The sequence below is a fragment of the Trichoplusia ni genome, chromosome 28 (genome assembly GCF_003590095.1).
Source record: "Trichoplusia ni isolate ovarian cell line Hi5 chromosome 28, tn1, whole genome shotgun sequence".
NCBI lineage: Eukaryota > Metazoa > Arthropoda > Insecta > Lepidoptera > Noctuidae > Trichoplusia > Trichoplusia ni.
In genome coordinates this window covers 732347-751630 of record NC_039505.1, presented here as the reverse complement: position 1 = coordinate 751630, position 19284 = coordinate 732347, and the positions used below count along the sequence as shown (strand labels likewise).

General features: G+C 36.3%; 1 protein-coding gene across 1 annotated transcript; it reads right to left on the bottom strand.

The window, feature by feature from the left end:
* Positions 1-14395: 14395 nt before the first annotated feature.
* Positions 14396-15799, bottom strand: LOC113506080 (the record flags this gene model as incomplete). Its single annotated transcript, XM_026888940.1, has 1 exon — positions 14396-15799. A coding segment is annotated over exon 1 (1404 nt), but the record flags the coding sequence as incomplete, so codon positions are not given.
* Positions 15800-19284: the final 3485 nt, after the last annotated feature.

The following is a 19284-nucleotide window of genomic DNA, read 5'->3' as shown; positions in this document are numbered from 1 at the left end:
CAGGAGTAAAAAAACAAATCTATTTATCAGAAAGCTTGACTATGAAAGCACAGCGGTTATTCTACGTAGGGAGAAAATTTGCTAGCGACAATGGCTTTAAATTCTGTTGGATCTCATTCGGAAAAGTTTTTCTTCGACAGAAGGAAGGAGATCAATACATATACGTCAAAACCGAAGCTGATCTAAAGCCCAAATCACCACAATGACTGGATACAGGACTTGCAAGTCTCATTTACCTAATTTTATCTTTTTTATTATTAGTTTTTTATCTGCATCTGCTCTCATATTGCAAAACACGCCATCAAAAACCAATCAAACACACACAAACATATTCACTTTACACAAGAACACAACTACACGTTAAACATTTAACAATCCTTGAAATCACTTACAAACTTACATACTGTTCCCGAATCAAGTTTACCAAAGTAATGAGGCACCTTCAAATGTAAGAAAAAATATATACATTTGTTAATGGCTAATATAAATTCTATTATGGCAACACAAATAGATAACTTTTCAATGGCTACCTCCCACCACTGTGATATAGACGCATGTAACGAGATCTTAAAAACCTCGAAGACATCACTAAAAATTATAACGCAAAACATCCGTAGCATCTATAAAAACTTTGATGGTTTCCAGGGTCAAATGGTTAGGATATGTGAAATCGATATTATAATATTGATTGAGTGTTGGCTAAATGATAATAAACCGATACCGACACTGTACAACTACGTGACATACGCTAGCAAAAAATGTCTAAATCAAAACGACGGCATAACATTTTGTTTGTTATTGTTATTTGTTAAAACTAATCTCCAGTGTACGGTCGAAGAACCAGACCCGATAGGTGCTAACTTTCTTCTATTAAAAATAGATTCCGAAATTTGTATTCTGGCCTCCTATACATCCCCATCCACCTATTGTACTGATAGCTTCCTTAACTCTCTGGAAAACATTTTAAGTAAAGTAAAAGCAAGTACCACTATGCTGATAGGTGATATCAATATAGACATAAAACCTAATAGTACAGATAAAAATAGTCCCTCTTACCTAAATCTGACCGCAGAAATGGGCCTTTTGCCGGGACATACGCATCCCACAAGACTGTACAACTGTCTCGATCACGTAATTATTAGCACCACTGCTTGTGCAACCATCATGGTTATAGACTCCACCGTCAGCGACCACACCTCCGTAATGCTTTGTCTAAACAATACCCCCTCCAAAAATAAGAATCACGTAAAAAAACACATTACAAAATTAAATTATGAGGGTGCTGTTAAACAATTAAAAACCATAGATTTTACTTTAATATCACATGATTGTGATGCAAACGAAGCCGCAGCGCAGTTTGTCGAACGCCTTAGGTCAACGGTATCCCAACACTCCAAAATTGTGAAAATAGAAGAAATGGAAAATAGTCCTCAAGCCTTGGATCACCCCTGGCCTCTTACGGTGTATCAGACACAGAGATAACCTTCACCGTAAACTACTGGCTGACCCAAAAAATGGAATAGTCGAGATATCATACAAAAGGTACCGTAACCACTGTAACCTTCTACTCAGGAAATTTAAAAACGATTACGAGAGCTCCGCTTTAAAAGCATCAAAGGAAAATAAAGACACATGGAATATTATAAAATCCATAACCAACCAATCCACGAACCAATATCAGCTGACAAACTTCTACCTGCCACTGATGAAGCCGAAGTGCCTAATGCCATTGAGCAAATAAATCACTATTTTTCGAATGTCGGAAAGCAATTAGCAGACAACATCATAAATAAACAAAACTCCTCACTTGCCGCATACAAAATTGAAACAGGGGGTGTTTCAATTGCTTGTTCGTGATTCCATGGTCCTACTTTCTCCGGATGAAGCTGAAGTGGAGACAGTAATTAATAATCTGAAAAATGACTGTGCCACAGGATGGGACTCTATCCCGGCTAAACTCCTCAGACTGGGTAAAGAAGTGCTAGTCCCTCCTCTTACAAAGCTTATTGAAGCCTGTTTCGAACAAGGAGTGTTTCCCCGAACCTTTAAAAAATCCGTAATTACACCTATTCACAAGGGTGGAAACCAGGACGATGTCAAGAATTATAGACCTATCTCAGTTCTGTCAGCACTGTCAAAAATACTGGAAAAACTGTTGAACCGTAGACTCATGAAATATCTAGAGCATTACAATATAATATCAGACAAACAATTTGGTTTTAGATCCGGGAAAAGCACCACAGACGCAGTTAACCAACTCGTTGATTTCGTGACCGAAAAAGTGGATACAAAGCAAAAATGTCTGGGTGTTTTCCTGGATCTAGCCAAAGCCTTTGACACTGTCTGCATTCCAACCCTTATTAAATGATGTAACGGTTTACTCTCGCGTATTTTGTCGGGGTAGCCCGACTAGTTTCGGACCCAACCGGAGTCCTTAATCATGAGCAGACGCGGCGGGATCGCGAGTCGAAGTTCGACTCGCGATTCGATTCAACTCCGGTTGGGTCCGAAACTAGTCGGGCTACCCCGATAAATACGCGTAAGTAAACCGTTACATCATTTAATAATGAATCATTCTCACGACAGTTACTATCAAAATTCCAACCCTTGTGAACAAATTAGAACATGCTGGAATCCAGGGAAGGGCTCTTAGCATTTTTGCAGACTTCCTGAAAGACAGGACACAAAAAGTAAAGATTGGCGAGGTCATTAGTAATGAAGCTAGTGTCGAGTATGGCGTGCTTCAGGGTAGCTGCCTATCTCCGAGTCTTTTCCTGCTCTATATGAATGACCTTTGCCAGCAGTCTCTTGCTAAGGGTAAAATCTTTAGCTATGCAGACGACACTGTACTAGTATTCTATGGAGAGACTTGGGACGCAGCACAGCAAGCTGCAGAGGCAGGCTTACGTAATATAATCCATTGCCTAGAACTAAATTTACTTACCCTTAACATTTCAAAAACCTCATTTCTCCAATTTACTTTCGCAAAAACTAAACCTGCAATAATAAAGCTTAAAGCACACTCCTGCGTTGACCCCAACGACAGTCTTCCATGCTCGTGTCTGCTATTTACACAAAAAAGACATTGAAGTACTTGGGTGTGTTACTTGATGAGGGACTTAGCTGGCGAGCCCACATTGAGCAGACTGCCTCTCGTGTTAGGAAACTTATATGGGCGTTTAAGAGACTACGGCAAGTGGCCGATTCTAAGCTTCTGCGTGAGGTTTATCTAGCATTAGCACAATCAACTGTCGGTTACTGCATCACCGCATGGGGAGGTGCTTGCAAAACCTATATGATTCACCTCGAGAGAGCCCAAAGATCACTACTAAAAGTTATAACCTTCAAACCATACCGGTTCCCCACAACAACACTGTACGAAAGCAACTATACCTTCTCAATCTCATAATGAAACAGCAAGAAATCACCCCAGTAGATCACGCTAACAAGCACACACACACACACACACACACACACACACACACACACATACATACACACACATTTTAATTTTTCTGTTATTTTAATACTATAAAAAGAAAATGCTCCATAAATGGGTGAAGACACTGATTCCTGCTAACACAGGTACCGCCTAGCTCAGGAGCCAAGGCTTCAAACTAAAATATAACACTCTTTTTAATTAAAAATACGTATTCCACTGCTATTAAGTGCCGTAACAAATCCTATGGGTTGCTACTTTAGTAAATTCACCAAAAGAGCAACAGAATATGTCAATGTTACCCGCGATGAGATTTAGAGTGCGGAGTGGTGAGTGGCGCTTCTCGAAGCAAGTTAGTTCGCGCACGCGTTTCCGCCAGCAACCTTGGCTGCCGACGACGACCCACATAGCCATCGGGCACTGCCAGATTAACCCTTTGCAATATATCTGGATTTTGTATCCCTCCTCTAATTATCTTTAAGATATAAGTCACCAGTGTAAGCTGCCTCCTGACCCTCAGTTCATTATATCCGACCATACCCAAGACAAACAAAGTAGGGTACATTAACGGATAAAATGGATAAACCCCATATTGTTTCATATATTTAAACTTAATAAATCTATTCTGCACCCGCTCCAGCATGAGACTATACTTAGTCTCATGTGGAGCCCAGATAACTGCATTGCATTCTAGTTGGCTTCTTACTAAAGCATTATATAATGCCGTTTTTGCTCTAATATTTGTGAACCCTTTGACCATCCTAAGAACAAACCGTAGATTTCTATATGCTTTTTTGCATATTTTCAATATATGATCACGAAACGTTAGTCCGGTGGTGAAACGAACTCCCAAATCCCTAACTTCCGTAACCCTATCCATTGGCACTCCGTCCACTTATACGTATGTGTGATGGGTGAGTGTGAGCACGGAAAACTTATAGTCACACATTTAGATAAGTTAAACTGCAGGAGATTACTTTTGCTCCAAGCAACCACTTTGCAGTCTTTCAGATTCGTGATGCGTAGATAAAGCTTGAGGTCGTCAGCCATCAGTAGGCATTTAGAATCTTGTACAACGTTTGGCAGATCATTAACCATTAGGAGGAACTCTAGAGGCCCTAAATTTGTGCCTTGGCTTACCCCAGATCTTGTATAGTAAGCTTTAGATCGGTATCCTGCGTACTCAACATACTTTTGCCTGTCGTTCATATAGCTCGCAATAAACTTAAGTAAATGTGGAGTGAAACCGATAGCCGCTAACTTTTTCAGAAGCACGTCATTATCGACAAAGTCGAATGCTTTTTTAAAGTCGAAATATGCAGCATCGGTTTGCCCCCCACTGTCTACTATTGGTACCATATCCGCCATGTAGCTCAATACATTACTGGTGGTATTTCTAGCTGGCCGAAATTCATGCTGCGCGTCTGAAAATTGCGAGCTAACCTGCTGGTAAACGCTTTTATGAATAGCCGACTCAAATACTTTAGCCGTAGTCGACAACACTGCAACCGGTCTGTATTCTTCTACTTTAGTTCCCGAACCTCCCTTCGGTACCGGTATGACCCGGGTAATCTTCTATATCTCGGGAAACTTGGTGGTTTTAAGGCACAGATTATAGATGTGTAACAGTGATTCTGCTAAACTCTTCTGACAGTCCTTAAAAATGTACGGTGGAATACAGTCAGGCCCTGAGGATTTTTTCGGTTTAAGCTTCTGCAGAGCCCGTTCTACGTCATGTAACTCCAATCTGTCTAGATGTACTGGCGCTGCTCCATTCTGACTGCCTACTTCCAGTATCGCCGCATCCACGTCTAATCTAGGTTTTTCTGCATTGTACCGCTTGTTCCCCTGTCAAGGCTACTCCATCTTTTAAAATCTTATGGTTACTAGCTTTTCGTCTTTTAGAATTAACATAAGACCAGAAAGACTTCAGGTCGCTCGACATTTTATTTTGCACATGTTGACGGTATAGTTCCAGTGCTTCTACAATCTTACCTTTGACTTGGGACCTAGACCGGGCAAACGCTTCGTAATCAGCCCTTAAACCAATAGTTTTATAGTTTTTGTGAAACACAGCTTTGAGCTTTATGTCGCGAATTATCTCACTCGTATACCACTCGAGCTTACACGACTTCGCTTTTTCTTGGGAACACAGTTATTTATAGTTGAATAAATGTTATCATAAAAATATTTTAAACTTTTATCCAAACCCGAGCTATACACCGTGATTTTTTGTCGTCTTACAAAAGCAGCCTAGTTCATGTATCCAATGACTAGAACACGTTCATGATAAAAAAATAGGTTACATAGTGGTTTCTTAGGTTTACGCGAATGTTAGACATTGAAATGAAACTACTTTTACGGATTTTTTTTCGCGGTTTAATTTTAGATTTTAGTTCCCGACGTTTCGAAACCTTTTCAGAATAGCTCCAATTCCATCCTGAAGATCATAGCGGAGAGATATGATTCTCCCTTGTTAGGTGTTGTTGCTCAAAGATGCTTTTTGAACAACCACTTAGTTTCCAAATAGATAGCTTTGTAAGTGTACTAATATAGGTATAAGTTTTTTCTATTGTTTACTAACCCATATGGATGCTGCTTATCCGAAATAAAGATTATTGTTTTATTATTATTTTTTTTTATAATAAAGTGCTTTAAACTTGAGACGAGTGTCGCTGTCAAACCAAGTTAAATTGTTACGAACATTGTAAAGTGCATTGTCATCAGAAAGTCCCTGTAAGTGTTTATTTCAATATATTTTTTCAATTTTATAGCACTATTTATGTCTCGGGACGCATTTCCAACAATCTTAGTATAACATTTGCAATCCCTCGTTGTGTACTAGAATTATGCAAGGATGACCCTTCCATAATTCCAGTATAACATCCTTCTGAGTTGTCACTCGCCCCTTTTATTTTTGAAATGGACAGAGTGATGACCAGGAGAGGTGCTGCTCGCATGGAGGAATCAAAACTCCAACTTACTCTACAAGAGTTAAATAAATATAGGAACTTGAGCGAGGAATTGTTAAAGGAACGGGATGACAATGAGAAGGAGGTACTTCAAATTTTAAATAATAATAGCAAACGTAAAGGTGAGAGAGGCAGAGCTTCATTGTCAGTTAGTCAATGTCACTGAAGAAAGGGACAAGCTTAAGTTTTTAGTTAATCAGTTTGACCAGTGCAGCGATGAGTTTGACTTAACCCTCAAGCACAACGCTGAGCTTAAGAGTAGATTAAGTGTCGCCCAGGACACCGTTCTCGCGATGGACGCAGCCAGCCAGAAGACTCAGACAGAGTGCACACATGCACTGTTTGATAAACTGGTTGGTTCCACTCCGTCTGCCAACTAACTTTTGGGTAGTAGTAGTAGTAGTAATCAAATAGAACCAATTGATTTAACTTGTGATATCAGACTCACAATTAACATTAAGTAAAAACAAGTTAAAGAAGTATATTAAAATTAAAAAAGTTATCGAAAAGACAAAGAAACTTATGAAAAGTAATAAAAACTGTTTTAATAATAATTTGAAAACTATTAATAATAATTTGAAAACTACTTATTTATCCTTATCCTTACATATTATAAAACAAAGTCCCCCGCCGCGTCTGTCTGTCTGTCTGTCTGTCTGTCTGTTCGCGATAAACTAGAAAAGTACTGAACGGATTTTTATGCGGTTTTCAACGATAGATAGAGCAATTCTTGAGGAAGGTTTTAGTGTATAATAAGTTTAGGTTTTGTGTAAACTGACGATAATACAGCGATATTAGTTAAACATGTCGGAAAAAATTAAGCCATTCGAGAGCTTTCATCGAGAACGCTGCCAAAACCTTTTGAGTTACAACAAAACAATGTATGGCAAGTTTGTACCTCTTTAATAGATCTACAAAAAAGTCCGCGGTGGTATATGTCTATCTTCCAAGGATAACCCACAATAACCATTTTTATGTGTTTTCTTAATACAGTAAAATTATTGGTTACTTACGAACCTCTTTTTAACAATACAGTATTAATCCTTATCCAAATAAATAAGTTAGATATATTATGCATGTAATATAGAACAAAATTACCTTTTACACTACGCCAAAAATGTTAATAGGTAATGAGTTATCGTAATATTAAAATCTCCGCGCGAGAAATTAAAAATCGATGAAACGTAGCGAAGATATCGTTGGCATCTATATACTAATTGTACTATATATATACTAATTACTATGTATATACTATGTATGTATTATGTATATACTAATTGTTTGTTTGATTGTTTGTTTGAAAGCGCTAATCTCAGAAACTACTGGTTCAAATTGAAAAAATATTTTTGTGTTGAAGATACCATTAATCGAGGGAGGTTTTAGGCTATATGTATATCATCACGCTGCGACCAATAGGAGCGAAGAAAAAGTCATAACTTATATCTTCTAACCACGCAGACGAAGTCGCGGGCAACAGCTATCCTTATCCTTATACATATTATTATACATATTCATATTATAAAACAAAGTCCCTGGCCACGTCTGTCTGTCTGTCTGTCTGTCTGTCTGTCTGTCTGTCTGTCTGTTCGCGATAAACTAGAAAAGTACTGAACGGATTTTTATGCGGTTTTCAACGATAGATAGAGCAATTCTTGAGGAAGGTTTTAGTGTATAATAAGTTTAGGTTTTGTGTAAACTGACGATATTACAGCGATATTAGTTAAACATGTCGGATAAAATTAAGCCATTCGAGAGGTTTCATCGAGAACGCTGCCAAAACCTTTTGAGTTACAACAAAACAATGTATGGCAAGTTTGTACCTCTTTAATAGATCTACAAAAAAGTCCGCGGTGGTATATGTCTATCTTCCAAGGATAACCCACAATAACCATTTTTATGTGTTTTCTTAATACAGTAAAATTATTGGTTACTTACGAACCTCTTTTTAACAATACAGTATTAATCCTTATCCAAATAAATAAGTTAGATATATTATGCATGTAATATAGAACAAAATTGCCTTTTACACTACGCCAAAAATGTTAATAGGTAATGAGTTATCGTAATATTAAAATCTCCGCGCGAGAAATTAAAAATCGATGAAACGTAGCGAAGATATCGTTGGCATCTATATACTAATTGTACTATATATATACTAATTACTATGTATATACTATGTATGTATTATGTATATACTAATTGTTTGTTTGATTGTTTGTTTGAAAGCGCTAATCTCAGAAACTACTGGTTCAAATTGAAAAAATATTTTTGTGTTGAAGATACCATTAATCGAGGGAGGTTTTAGGCTATATATCATCACGCTGCGACCAATAGGAGCGAAGAAAAAGTCATAACTTATATCTTCTAACCACGCAGACGAAGTCGCGGGCAACAGCTAGTTTAATATAAATGTAAACATCTTAAATCTAACTTCTGTCAAGACGAACGCCATCTCAGTCTGCCCGTGACCATGATACCTGCAAAGGTTTCGAAACGTCGGGAACTAAAATCTAAAATTAAACCGCGATAAAATCCGTAAAAGTAATTTCATTTCAATGTCTAACATTCGCGTAAACCTAAGAAACCACTATTATCTTTGTAATTATTATAAGGGACAGATAGCAAATTCGCTATCTTATTGTATTTTAAAAAAAAGCACATTGCTTGGCTGAACACACTGCTCCTATTGAGCAGATAGATAATAGTAGCTTTTCTCAAACAATCTTGGAATTTGTTCCAAGTAATTTAAATTAGATAATAAGACAATAGAGTTAACCTCTGGCAGTAACTGTCAAATTTCTGTACCTGATCCATCAAGGTCACTGAATGTCATTAGTAAAACTAATAGTAAACATATTGTTAACATTTTTCATCAAAACATTCAGGGTTTGATGGGTAAGGGACTGGAGTTGGAGTTGTTCATGAACTGTAATTGCATTGATATTTTATGTATTACTGAACATTGGTTAAAAGACCATCATTTCATGTTCAACTTCAACAACTATCGGGTGGCCAGCTCGTTCAGCAGAGTGAGTTTGATACGTGGAGGCTCATTAATTAATGTAAACAAAAATCTTAAATTTAAAGAACGCTAGGCCTATCTGTTGAGCGAGTTGCAGAGATGGCATGTATTGAGCTTGAGCAGTTCCTCATATTGAGTGTGTACAGGCCCCCATGTGCTTTATATGACACATTTGAAAAAATACTTGAAGATGCATTCTTAAAAATTTCCAGTACTAATAAAACAGTTGTTATCTGTGGAGACTTTAACATTAACCTATTAGAAAACAATTCTATTGTGAATAAATTTTTAACATTATTCTTATAATTTACATAGGACATTCCTTGAGCCAACGAGAATAACTGCCAGCAGTGCAACTTGTATAGATAACATTTTTACAAATTTGAAACCTTTTTTTAAATCAATTATTAATGTACTCGAGTCTGATCACTGCGGCCAGTTAGTCTCATATCCTACAAAGATTGTTGAAATTCAGCGCAAAACTATAAAATATATTCCAGTGTCTAAATATCGTTTAGAATGTTTTAGTATGAATTTGAATGAAAAATTGTCTGGTTTTCCCTTCCACGATAACCCAGATCAAGCTTACTCTATTCTTTTTAACTTAATAAATTCAGAATTTAGGAAGGTTTTTACCCCAAGATCACTTCCGGTATGTGATCGGTTTACATTCAGTGATTGGGCAACACCAGGAATTTTTAAAAGCAGACTTAGATTATATGAATTGTATGAGGAAAAAAAAACACAATCAAAGTGAAAATTTTAAAAATTATGTAAGAATCTATTCAAAGACTATTAAAAAAGCTTGCGTCTTCGCAAAATCTTTGTACATCTATATATATACTAATATATAAAGCTGAAGAGTTTGTTTGTTTGTTTAAACGTGCTAATCTTAGGAACTACTGGTCCAAATTGAAAAAAATATTTTTGTGTTGAATAGACCATTAATCGAGGAAGGCTTTAGGCTATAAACACGCTGCGACTAATAGGAGCGAAGATACAATGGAAAATGTGAAAAAAACAGGGCAGGTATAATTTTTTTTGTTATTTTAATTATAAACTTACTGATGATGTGATTAGCAAAATAAATCATAAATTAAAGGTAGCAGGGATTTTCCTAGATTTATCTTCCGCATTTGATACGATGGATCACAATCTACTTATTGCTAAATTGAATTATTATGGTGTCAGAGACAGAGCCCTGCAATTATTTACATCATATTTAAGAAACAGGAAAATGTATGTAGAAACCAGTACTACAGAACAGAATGGACAACGAAAAACATACCAATCATCCATGATTAATATTACCACTGGCGCACCACAGGGTTCGATATTAGGTCCCATTCTTTTTATTATTTTCACTAACAATTAGATAAATTATATTAAAATAAACATCCCAGACACTAATCTCACAGTCTTTGCTGATGACACTAACGCTGTAGTGGGGGCGAAAAGTATTAGTGAACTAACAGACAAGGTCAATACTACATTGGCAGCATTTAATTTTTGGTTCAGTACAAACAGATTAATAATAAATATTAAAAAAACGAACATGATGTTGTTTCGAACCACTGCAGGCAATAAAGATAATATGGATATAACCCTTAACAATGAAAAGATAGAATTAGTGAGAGAAGTTAAATTTCTAGGTATCCATTTAGATGACCTGCTAAACTGGAAAAAAGAACTAGCACACATAGACTCTACTATATCATCTGCGTGTTATGCTTTGAGGACTTTGAGAGACGAAATAAATACGGAACAGTTAAAGATGGTATATTATGCTCTTGTCGAATCCAGACTTCGATATAGTATACAGTTCTGGGGGAAAAGCTACATTTATAATTCTCAACGAGCCTTCATTCTCCAAAAAAGAGCAATTCCTACGATTGTAAGAATTACACAAAGAGAAAGCTGTCGATCCCATTTTCAACGTTTAAATATTCTAACATTGCCCAGCTTATACATACTTGTGTTGTTAATTAATTTTAAAAAATATATCCATGAATACGAGTCTGAGAAAGAAAGAATAGCCAAAGAAACCACTCGTAGAAAGGACTTAAAAAATAAAGTTGTACCTAATTTTAATATTGTCAAGCATAGCCTTCATTACCAAGCTGTACAAATATTTAATAGACTGCCAGCGGATTTAAAGATTTTGTTATATACTAGCTCTTTTAAAGATAAGCTCAAAGCATTTCTGTTAAGTAAAAACTTGTACTCAGTAGATGAAATATAATTTAATATTAATACACCAATTCTCTATTAAAAAAAAAATGCTTTATTTTGTTACTGTTTTTATTAATCTTTTTTCTTTTAATATTATTGCTGCATGTTCACTTGAGAATTTATTTTAATTTTAATATTAATAATGATGATGTATGTAATGTATCAAGCACAATGTATATTGTTCCTGATAAATAAATAAATAAATCATAACTTATGTCTTCTACCCACGGGGACGACGTCGCGGGCAACAGCTTGATAAAAATAAAATTTCGTCTTCTTGAAATAAAATTATAACTGCTTGGAATATAATAAACTCAGAAACCGGGAGAACTTCTGTGAAACAAATAGACTTTCACCTTAAAATTAATGATGTTGATGTAAGGTCAGATATGGAGGTGGCAACAGAGTTTGAAAATTTCTTTACAAATATTCCAATTGCAACAACTAACTTAACTTTGCTTAACTCAAAGGGAAATCTCTGCTCAAGCGCGGTGTCGACCACACTTGAGTAATCACTGATCAAATCTCTACTTAAGTAGTAATCTAGAACTGAGTAATGATTTAGAATGAGATCTACACTCAGCTGAACTATGGTCACCGAATCTATGCTTGAGGAGCGTTCTAAAATGAAAACTCAAATCTAGTTTTAAACAGAGATTAGGACTTGAGTAGCCTTCTGTAATACGGACCTAAGACCTTGTTGTCGTCTCCAACCATTATCGATACTCAAGGAATGTGTAGAAGAATGTGGCACAGGTTTTGAATTTACGATTGTTAGTAGCAAAGATATTTTTGAGTCATTTCGACAAATAGAAGAAAAAAAGACTGCTGATCTCTAGGGAATGTCTGTGCATATTGTCTCTTCAATAATTAAATCCATCTCCCCTCATCTGGCAGTAGTGTTCAATTCTTGTGTCACTTCCGGTGTTTTTCCAAATGTAATGAAGTTGAGTAAGGTTATTCCACTATTTAAATCAGGTAGTACAACCGATCCCACAAATTTTCAGCCCATCTCAATTTTGCCCACTCTGAGCAAAATTTTTGAGAAATTAATTTTAAATCAAATGCTAGGACATTTTAATAAACACCGCTTGTTTCATACGAAACAATTTGGTTTTACTAAGGGTAGGTCTACTGCAGATGCAGGTGTGGAATTACTAAAAAATATATTCGAGGCTTGTGAGAATTCGCGGGATGCTCTGGGCGTGTTTTGTGACTTGTCCAAAGCCTTTGATAGTGTATGTCATGAAACGCTTATCAACAAAATGCACCATTATGGTATTCAAAAAATGCTCTTAGTCTTTTAAGATTTTATTTAGAAAATAGAATTCAGAGAGTGGATGTGAACGGTAAAAGATCTGAAGGTGCTGTGGTTACAATGGGTGTTCCGCAGGGTTCAATTCTAGGACCATTTTTATTTCTTATTTACATAAACGATTTACCTTTTAATGTAAGGGAAAATCACAAAATTTTGTTATTTGCAGATGACACCTCACTTGTGTTTAAAATTAAACGTCAACTCCTAAATTTCGATGAAGTGAACAATGCACTTTCGAAGGTTGTCCATTGGTGTAATGTAAATAATCTACTTTTGAATTCGGCTAAAACTAAATTGATAAAATTTTCAACGCCTAATGTGAGGCAACTAGATACCAATGTTCAACTAAACGGAGTAGAGTTGGACCCTGTTGAGTCAACTGTTTTTCTTGGCATAACTGTTGATGCCAAATTGCAGTGGGGCCCACATATTGAAAGGTTGTCTGGAAGATTAAGTTCAGCCGCATATGCTGTGAAAAAAATCCGACAGATAACTGATGTGGATACAGCCAGAATAGTTTATTTTAGTTACTTTCATAGCTTAATGACGTACGGCATTCTCCTCTGGGGCAGCTGTACCGATATTAATTCCATATTCGTCTTGCAAAAAAGAGCCATTCGCGCGAGTTACGGCTTAGGGCCAAGAGTTTCTCTCTGGGAGAAATTCAAGGAAATAAACATTCTGACTGTGACATCACAGTATATACTTAAAAATTTAATGTATGTTCACAAAAACGAGCCTGAATTTGTAAAAATGTCTGATGTACATTCCTTGAACACTAGAAACAAACATAATTTGGCTGTTCACTCCACTCGTCTCCACAGAATTAGCAACTCGTTCATGGGTCAATGTATACGTTTTTACAATAAACTTCCCATTGACGTTCGTAAATTACCTATTAAGAAGTTTAAAGTATATGTCAAAGCTAAGTTATCCAAAAAAGGATATTACAAGATATCTGACTATCTTACTGATAAAAACGCATGGGATTGAGCTGATCGCTAATAGAGCTGTCTATTGCTGCCCGGTTATCTTCTGCATGCTGACATGTGTTTTGCATTTTGCATATGATACGTTTTAATTAATTGATGACATGTTTTGTGCTTTTGCATATACATTTATACAATTTTTGACATATTTTGTGCTTTTGCATATAATGTTTACCGAATTATTAATTTTATTTTATTTTTTTATAGTGGTTTCTTAGGTTTACGCGAATGTTAGACATTGAAATGAAACTACTTTTACGGATTTTATCGCGGTTTAATTTTAGATTTTAGTTCCCGACGTTTCGAAACCTTTGCAGGTATCATGGTCACGGGCAGACTGAGATGGCGTTCGTCTTGACAGGAGATGTTGCTCGTTCTACCTTCATATTTTAATTAATTATTAGTGGTCCGACCTACGCAGTATGAGCTCACTGTGTCTTGATGTCTTGCAGCGCTGCTCTTGGGTTTGGCCTTGAGTTTATTTATTATTGGATCCCAAGTAGGTGATATCTTCCAGCCATCTTCTCTATTGAAATTAGGGTGTTTTTTAATCTCAATAGCCTCTCGAAACATCCTAGGTAGGAATTTGGGTTCTTTAGCGAGGATCTGTGGTTGGTCAAATCTAATATAATGGCTGGAACCTTCAGCATGTTCGACGACTGCAGACTTCGTTGAGCGGCGGTGTTTCACGTCAGCTATGTGTTCTTTAACGCGGGTCCCTATGCTTCGTTTGGTTTGACCGATGTAAGAGAGGCCGCAGTCACAATCTAGTTTGTATACTCCTGCATCTTGTAGAGGTATGTGACACTTGACGGATGGTAAGGACTGGCTAATCTTCTTGGGCGGCTTGAAGTATGTTTTAATTGAAGCTCGCTTCAGGATGTAACCAATCTTGTCAGTGACTCCTCTGACGTATGGTAGTACAGCAGGCAAACGATCAACAGTGGCTGGCTTCACTCGGTTTCTGTGACGGGGCCGTGGAACTTGGAGCTTGTTGTCTCGCAGTACTTGCTTGACGTGTTGAAGCTCAGCGGCAAGGTGTCTGTCATCACAGAGTCCGTGTGCTCTCTGAAACAAGGATTTTCCCACGGTAGCTAACTGTTTAGGGTGGTGGTGAGATTCACCGTTTAAGTACCTATCTGTATGGGTCTTCTTTCGATACACGGTGTGACTTATGGTCTGATCAGGATTTCTTTTAACTAATATGTCTAAGAAGGCAAGAGATTTATTATCCTCCAACTCCATAGTGAATTGAATTTTGTTATTAATGGAGTTGAGATGTTTTAAAAATGCATTTACTTGACTAGATGGTAAAACTGTGAAAGTATCATCTACGTACCGTTTGTAAAACCTGGGAGTGAAAGGAGCTGTTTTTAAGGCTGTCTCCTCGAAGTCTTCCATGAATATATCGGCGACTACAGGGGATACAGGCGAGCCCATCGCTACACCATCTACTTGTACATAGAATTTATTGTTCCACAGTAGGTAGCCAGATGTGAGGCAGTGCTCGAGAAGTTCTGCATATTCTAGAGGTAGGTTGTTCTCTGCTAGCTTCTTGGAAACAATTTCAATACAATCCTTAACTGGTAGGCATGTAAACAAGGACTGTACGTCGAAACTAACCATTACTTCATTGTCATGAAGATGTAGATGTTTAATCTCATTGACAAAGTGGTATGAATCCTTCACAAACGCTGTAGTGTTGCCTCTGAGTGGTGAGAGTGTTTTCGCGACGTGCTGAGCCAATCTGTAGGTTGGTGTGTCGATTTGGCTTACAATAGGACGTAGCGGGGCGTTTGGTTTGTGTATCTTTGGCAACCCATACATCAAGACACAGTGAGCTCATACTGCGTAGGTCGGACCACAAATAATTAATTAAAATATGAAGGTAGAACGAGCAACATCTCCTGTCAAGACGAACGCCATCTCAGTCTGCCCGTGACCATGATACCTGCAAAGGTTTCGAAACGTCGGGAACTAAAATCTAAAATTAAACCGCGATAAAATCCGTAAAAGTAGTTTTTTTTTTTTTTTTCAATCTTTTTTGCTTTTATTTTATTTTATTGTAAGTATAAACTTTATGCAGGTATATGTTAATTGTAGTTTCTCAAACTGGCGATTTGAGTGAGATTATTTGTTTTTTTCCCTTGCTCAGATCGATCTGGTACTTTCTTCAAAAGGCCAGTCCAAAAAAATACCGTGCATTGGTTTATACATATCTATTCGCATTGAAATTGTCTGGACTTTAAAAGAGACTGTGACCCCTTGAGTTTGTTTCGACATTTCTTCTCAGGGTAGTCAGATAGGAAATGTCGACTCTAGCGTTCTCAAAAAATAAGACATGTAAAAGTGATGATATATCCTACTTACAGAATAAATGATTTCATTTCATTTTTCTTCATACCTATTACACTTACTATCTTAGTTGATAATAAAAAAAAAATCGCGCCTAGGGGTATTTTACGTCGGATACATGAACTGGGCTGCTTTTGTAAGACGACTAAAAATCACCGAGTATATAGGAGACCAGTCGATAGAAGCTATTAGGTTTAGAATAACTTTATTTATCATAAGAATAACATCAATAATTCACTTACTGAAAATCTATGTTTACATATTATTTTCAATTTGTGAGCGCACAGAGCTATGTATAACCTAAACATTAATAAAACAAAAAGGAGAAATATTTTTTTTACAATAAGTGGGTAGAAAGCGACAACTATGTGGCAAACAATAGGTGGGTAGAATATTAAAACTAAGTCATGAACCAAGCAAACACGGACGGGTAGTAAAAAGTGCATGGATGAACAAGTAAACTAATGAGATGGATGCGGCATTAATGGCGTGTACAACATTATTGTTGCTGGTTGTATATTATTACTAGCTGTTGCTCGCGACTTCGTCCCCGTGGGTAGAAGATATAAGTTATGATTTATACCTGCCCTGTTTTTTTCACATTTTCCATTGTATCTTCGCTCCTATTAGTCTCAGCGTGATGGTTTATGGCCTAAAGCCTTTCTCGATGAATGGTCTATTTAACACAAAAAGATTTTTTCAATTTGTACCAATAGTTCCTGAGATTAGCCCGTTCAAACAAACAAACAAACTCTTCAGCTTTATATATTAGTATAGTATAGATAATATTATATAATATATATACATATACATATATATGTTTATATTTTTATTAGGTACTTATTTAAATATATTATTTTCAAAACCACAGAAATCAAAGAAATTAAATATGTATTATATTATTATTTTTTTCTTTTTTTTTTAAAGCGGACAACATCGCATACATTGTTCTGAACCCAAAGTAAGTTGCTAAAGCATTTGTGTTATGGAATTCAGGTACAACGAAGGTACCACAAACACGCAGACCCGAGGTAATGTAGAAATGTTAATTCTTACATTGACCCGACCGGGGATGGAATCCGGGACCTCACAGCCACTCGACTACGGAGGTTTCTTATATAAGCCTTTAATTGGTTTTTAAAGCTAGCGTAGCTTTTTGAATTTTTTATAGCCAATGGTAACTCATTGTAAATCTTAACACTTTTCTTTTCACAATTAGTTCTAGGCGGACGGGCTACTAAGTAATTCGCATTTCTCAAATTCAAATACTTTATTTGCAGAATATGGGTAAGTTAACAAGATGTTCTTAAGTGAAATTATAAATCGCCATAATCAGGCTCACGCCATGCAAATTAAAATGCAGATTAGGTACAGACGAATTAAACACAGAGTCATGCAAACATATCTAGAAAAATAGTCCATACAATTACGAAAAATGACAATCTTACAATAATAACATTACATTCAGTTATTAATCTTAATATAATGGAAAAAATACATAATGTCAAAGAGCTGAAATAGTCACTAGAGAATTTTAAATAAATATTAATATATTATACTATATTTCATTCGTATTAGTCCATAAGAAATGTTAAAATAAGTAAATTTATATTCAAATTAACAGTTTTTTATAACTTATCATCAAGAAATTCTTTTACCGAATAATACGATTTGTCTATTAGTATTTTCTTTACTTGATTTTAAAAAATATTATTATTTGATATTTTGAGTAAGGAGTTAGGTAAATGGTTGTACACTCTAGGGATCATGCAAAACACACTATTATTCAAAAGACCAGTTCTGTTACAAGTAAAGCTTATTTTAAATTGGTGTCTCTTGCTTTTCAGTTTAACAAAAAAGTTGCTTTTATTTCTGACAAACATAATCATATCCAATATATACAACATGTAACAGAATAAACGCAAGACCTGAAAGTAGTTTGCTCAGAATCGGCTTCTGAATCGATTCCCATATGTGTTAATTTTCTCCAGAAATATCCTTCATTTAATCTAAATTAGGACCACTGCGTAAAACCAACGTAATCAAATATTTTATTTAGGGAATTATAAGCCTTAGCTCAAAGTAATAAAAGCCCATAAAAATGCACGGCTGAATTTGTAGATCGCTTAATATCCATCCATACACACACGTAAAAAAATCAATACATTTTAGAATAAAGTATGATAGTGTGCGAAAGGTAAAATATTTAATTTAAGAAAGATTAGTCTTTATTTCCAAGCAATACGTCTTACTTAACTGCACAACCGAATTTGTAAAAATAACAATATCACTTCTATCCTTACCTACACACACACGTAGGTTTTTACATTTAAGCTAGTTAAATAAAAACATCATTTTAGGAAATTTCAAACTTATCTCAAAGCAATAAAGCTTTTTTAAATGCATTACTGAATTTGTAATTCCGCATTCACAATATTTTGTAGAGAAATGACAAAATATTAGAAAATCATAGGTACGTTTTTTGCAAACGCTAAATCAATATGAAAGAGCGAGATGCAATAATTTACTGACTTAGCCCTTTGAGTTCCCGCTTTTGTTTGATATGCCGCCGGCGCACGTGCCGCCAAATTAGTCATTCGCCGGCAACCGACAAGTGAATTACGCAATTTTGTTGTTGTTGTTTACGCGCGCGATGGCTTTCCGGTACAGCAATATCCAGTGTACTGAGATGGTCAGGACACTGGCTCGTTGCGACGATAATGTGGAGTTAGCGTGTCGAGTCTTCAATGAACGACATGGTACCAGAGTGAGCGCCAGGACAATGCTAGGTGCAACTCAGCGCCTGAGGGACTTCGGTACGTTTCGTCCTAACACGGCCTTGGATAGAGGGACGAATGTGCGCTCTACTCGTTTGCAGGAAAACATTCTCGATTATTTCGATGAACATCCAGAGAGCAGCACGAGGGAAGCAGCGTCGTTGTTTGACTGCAGCCACA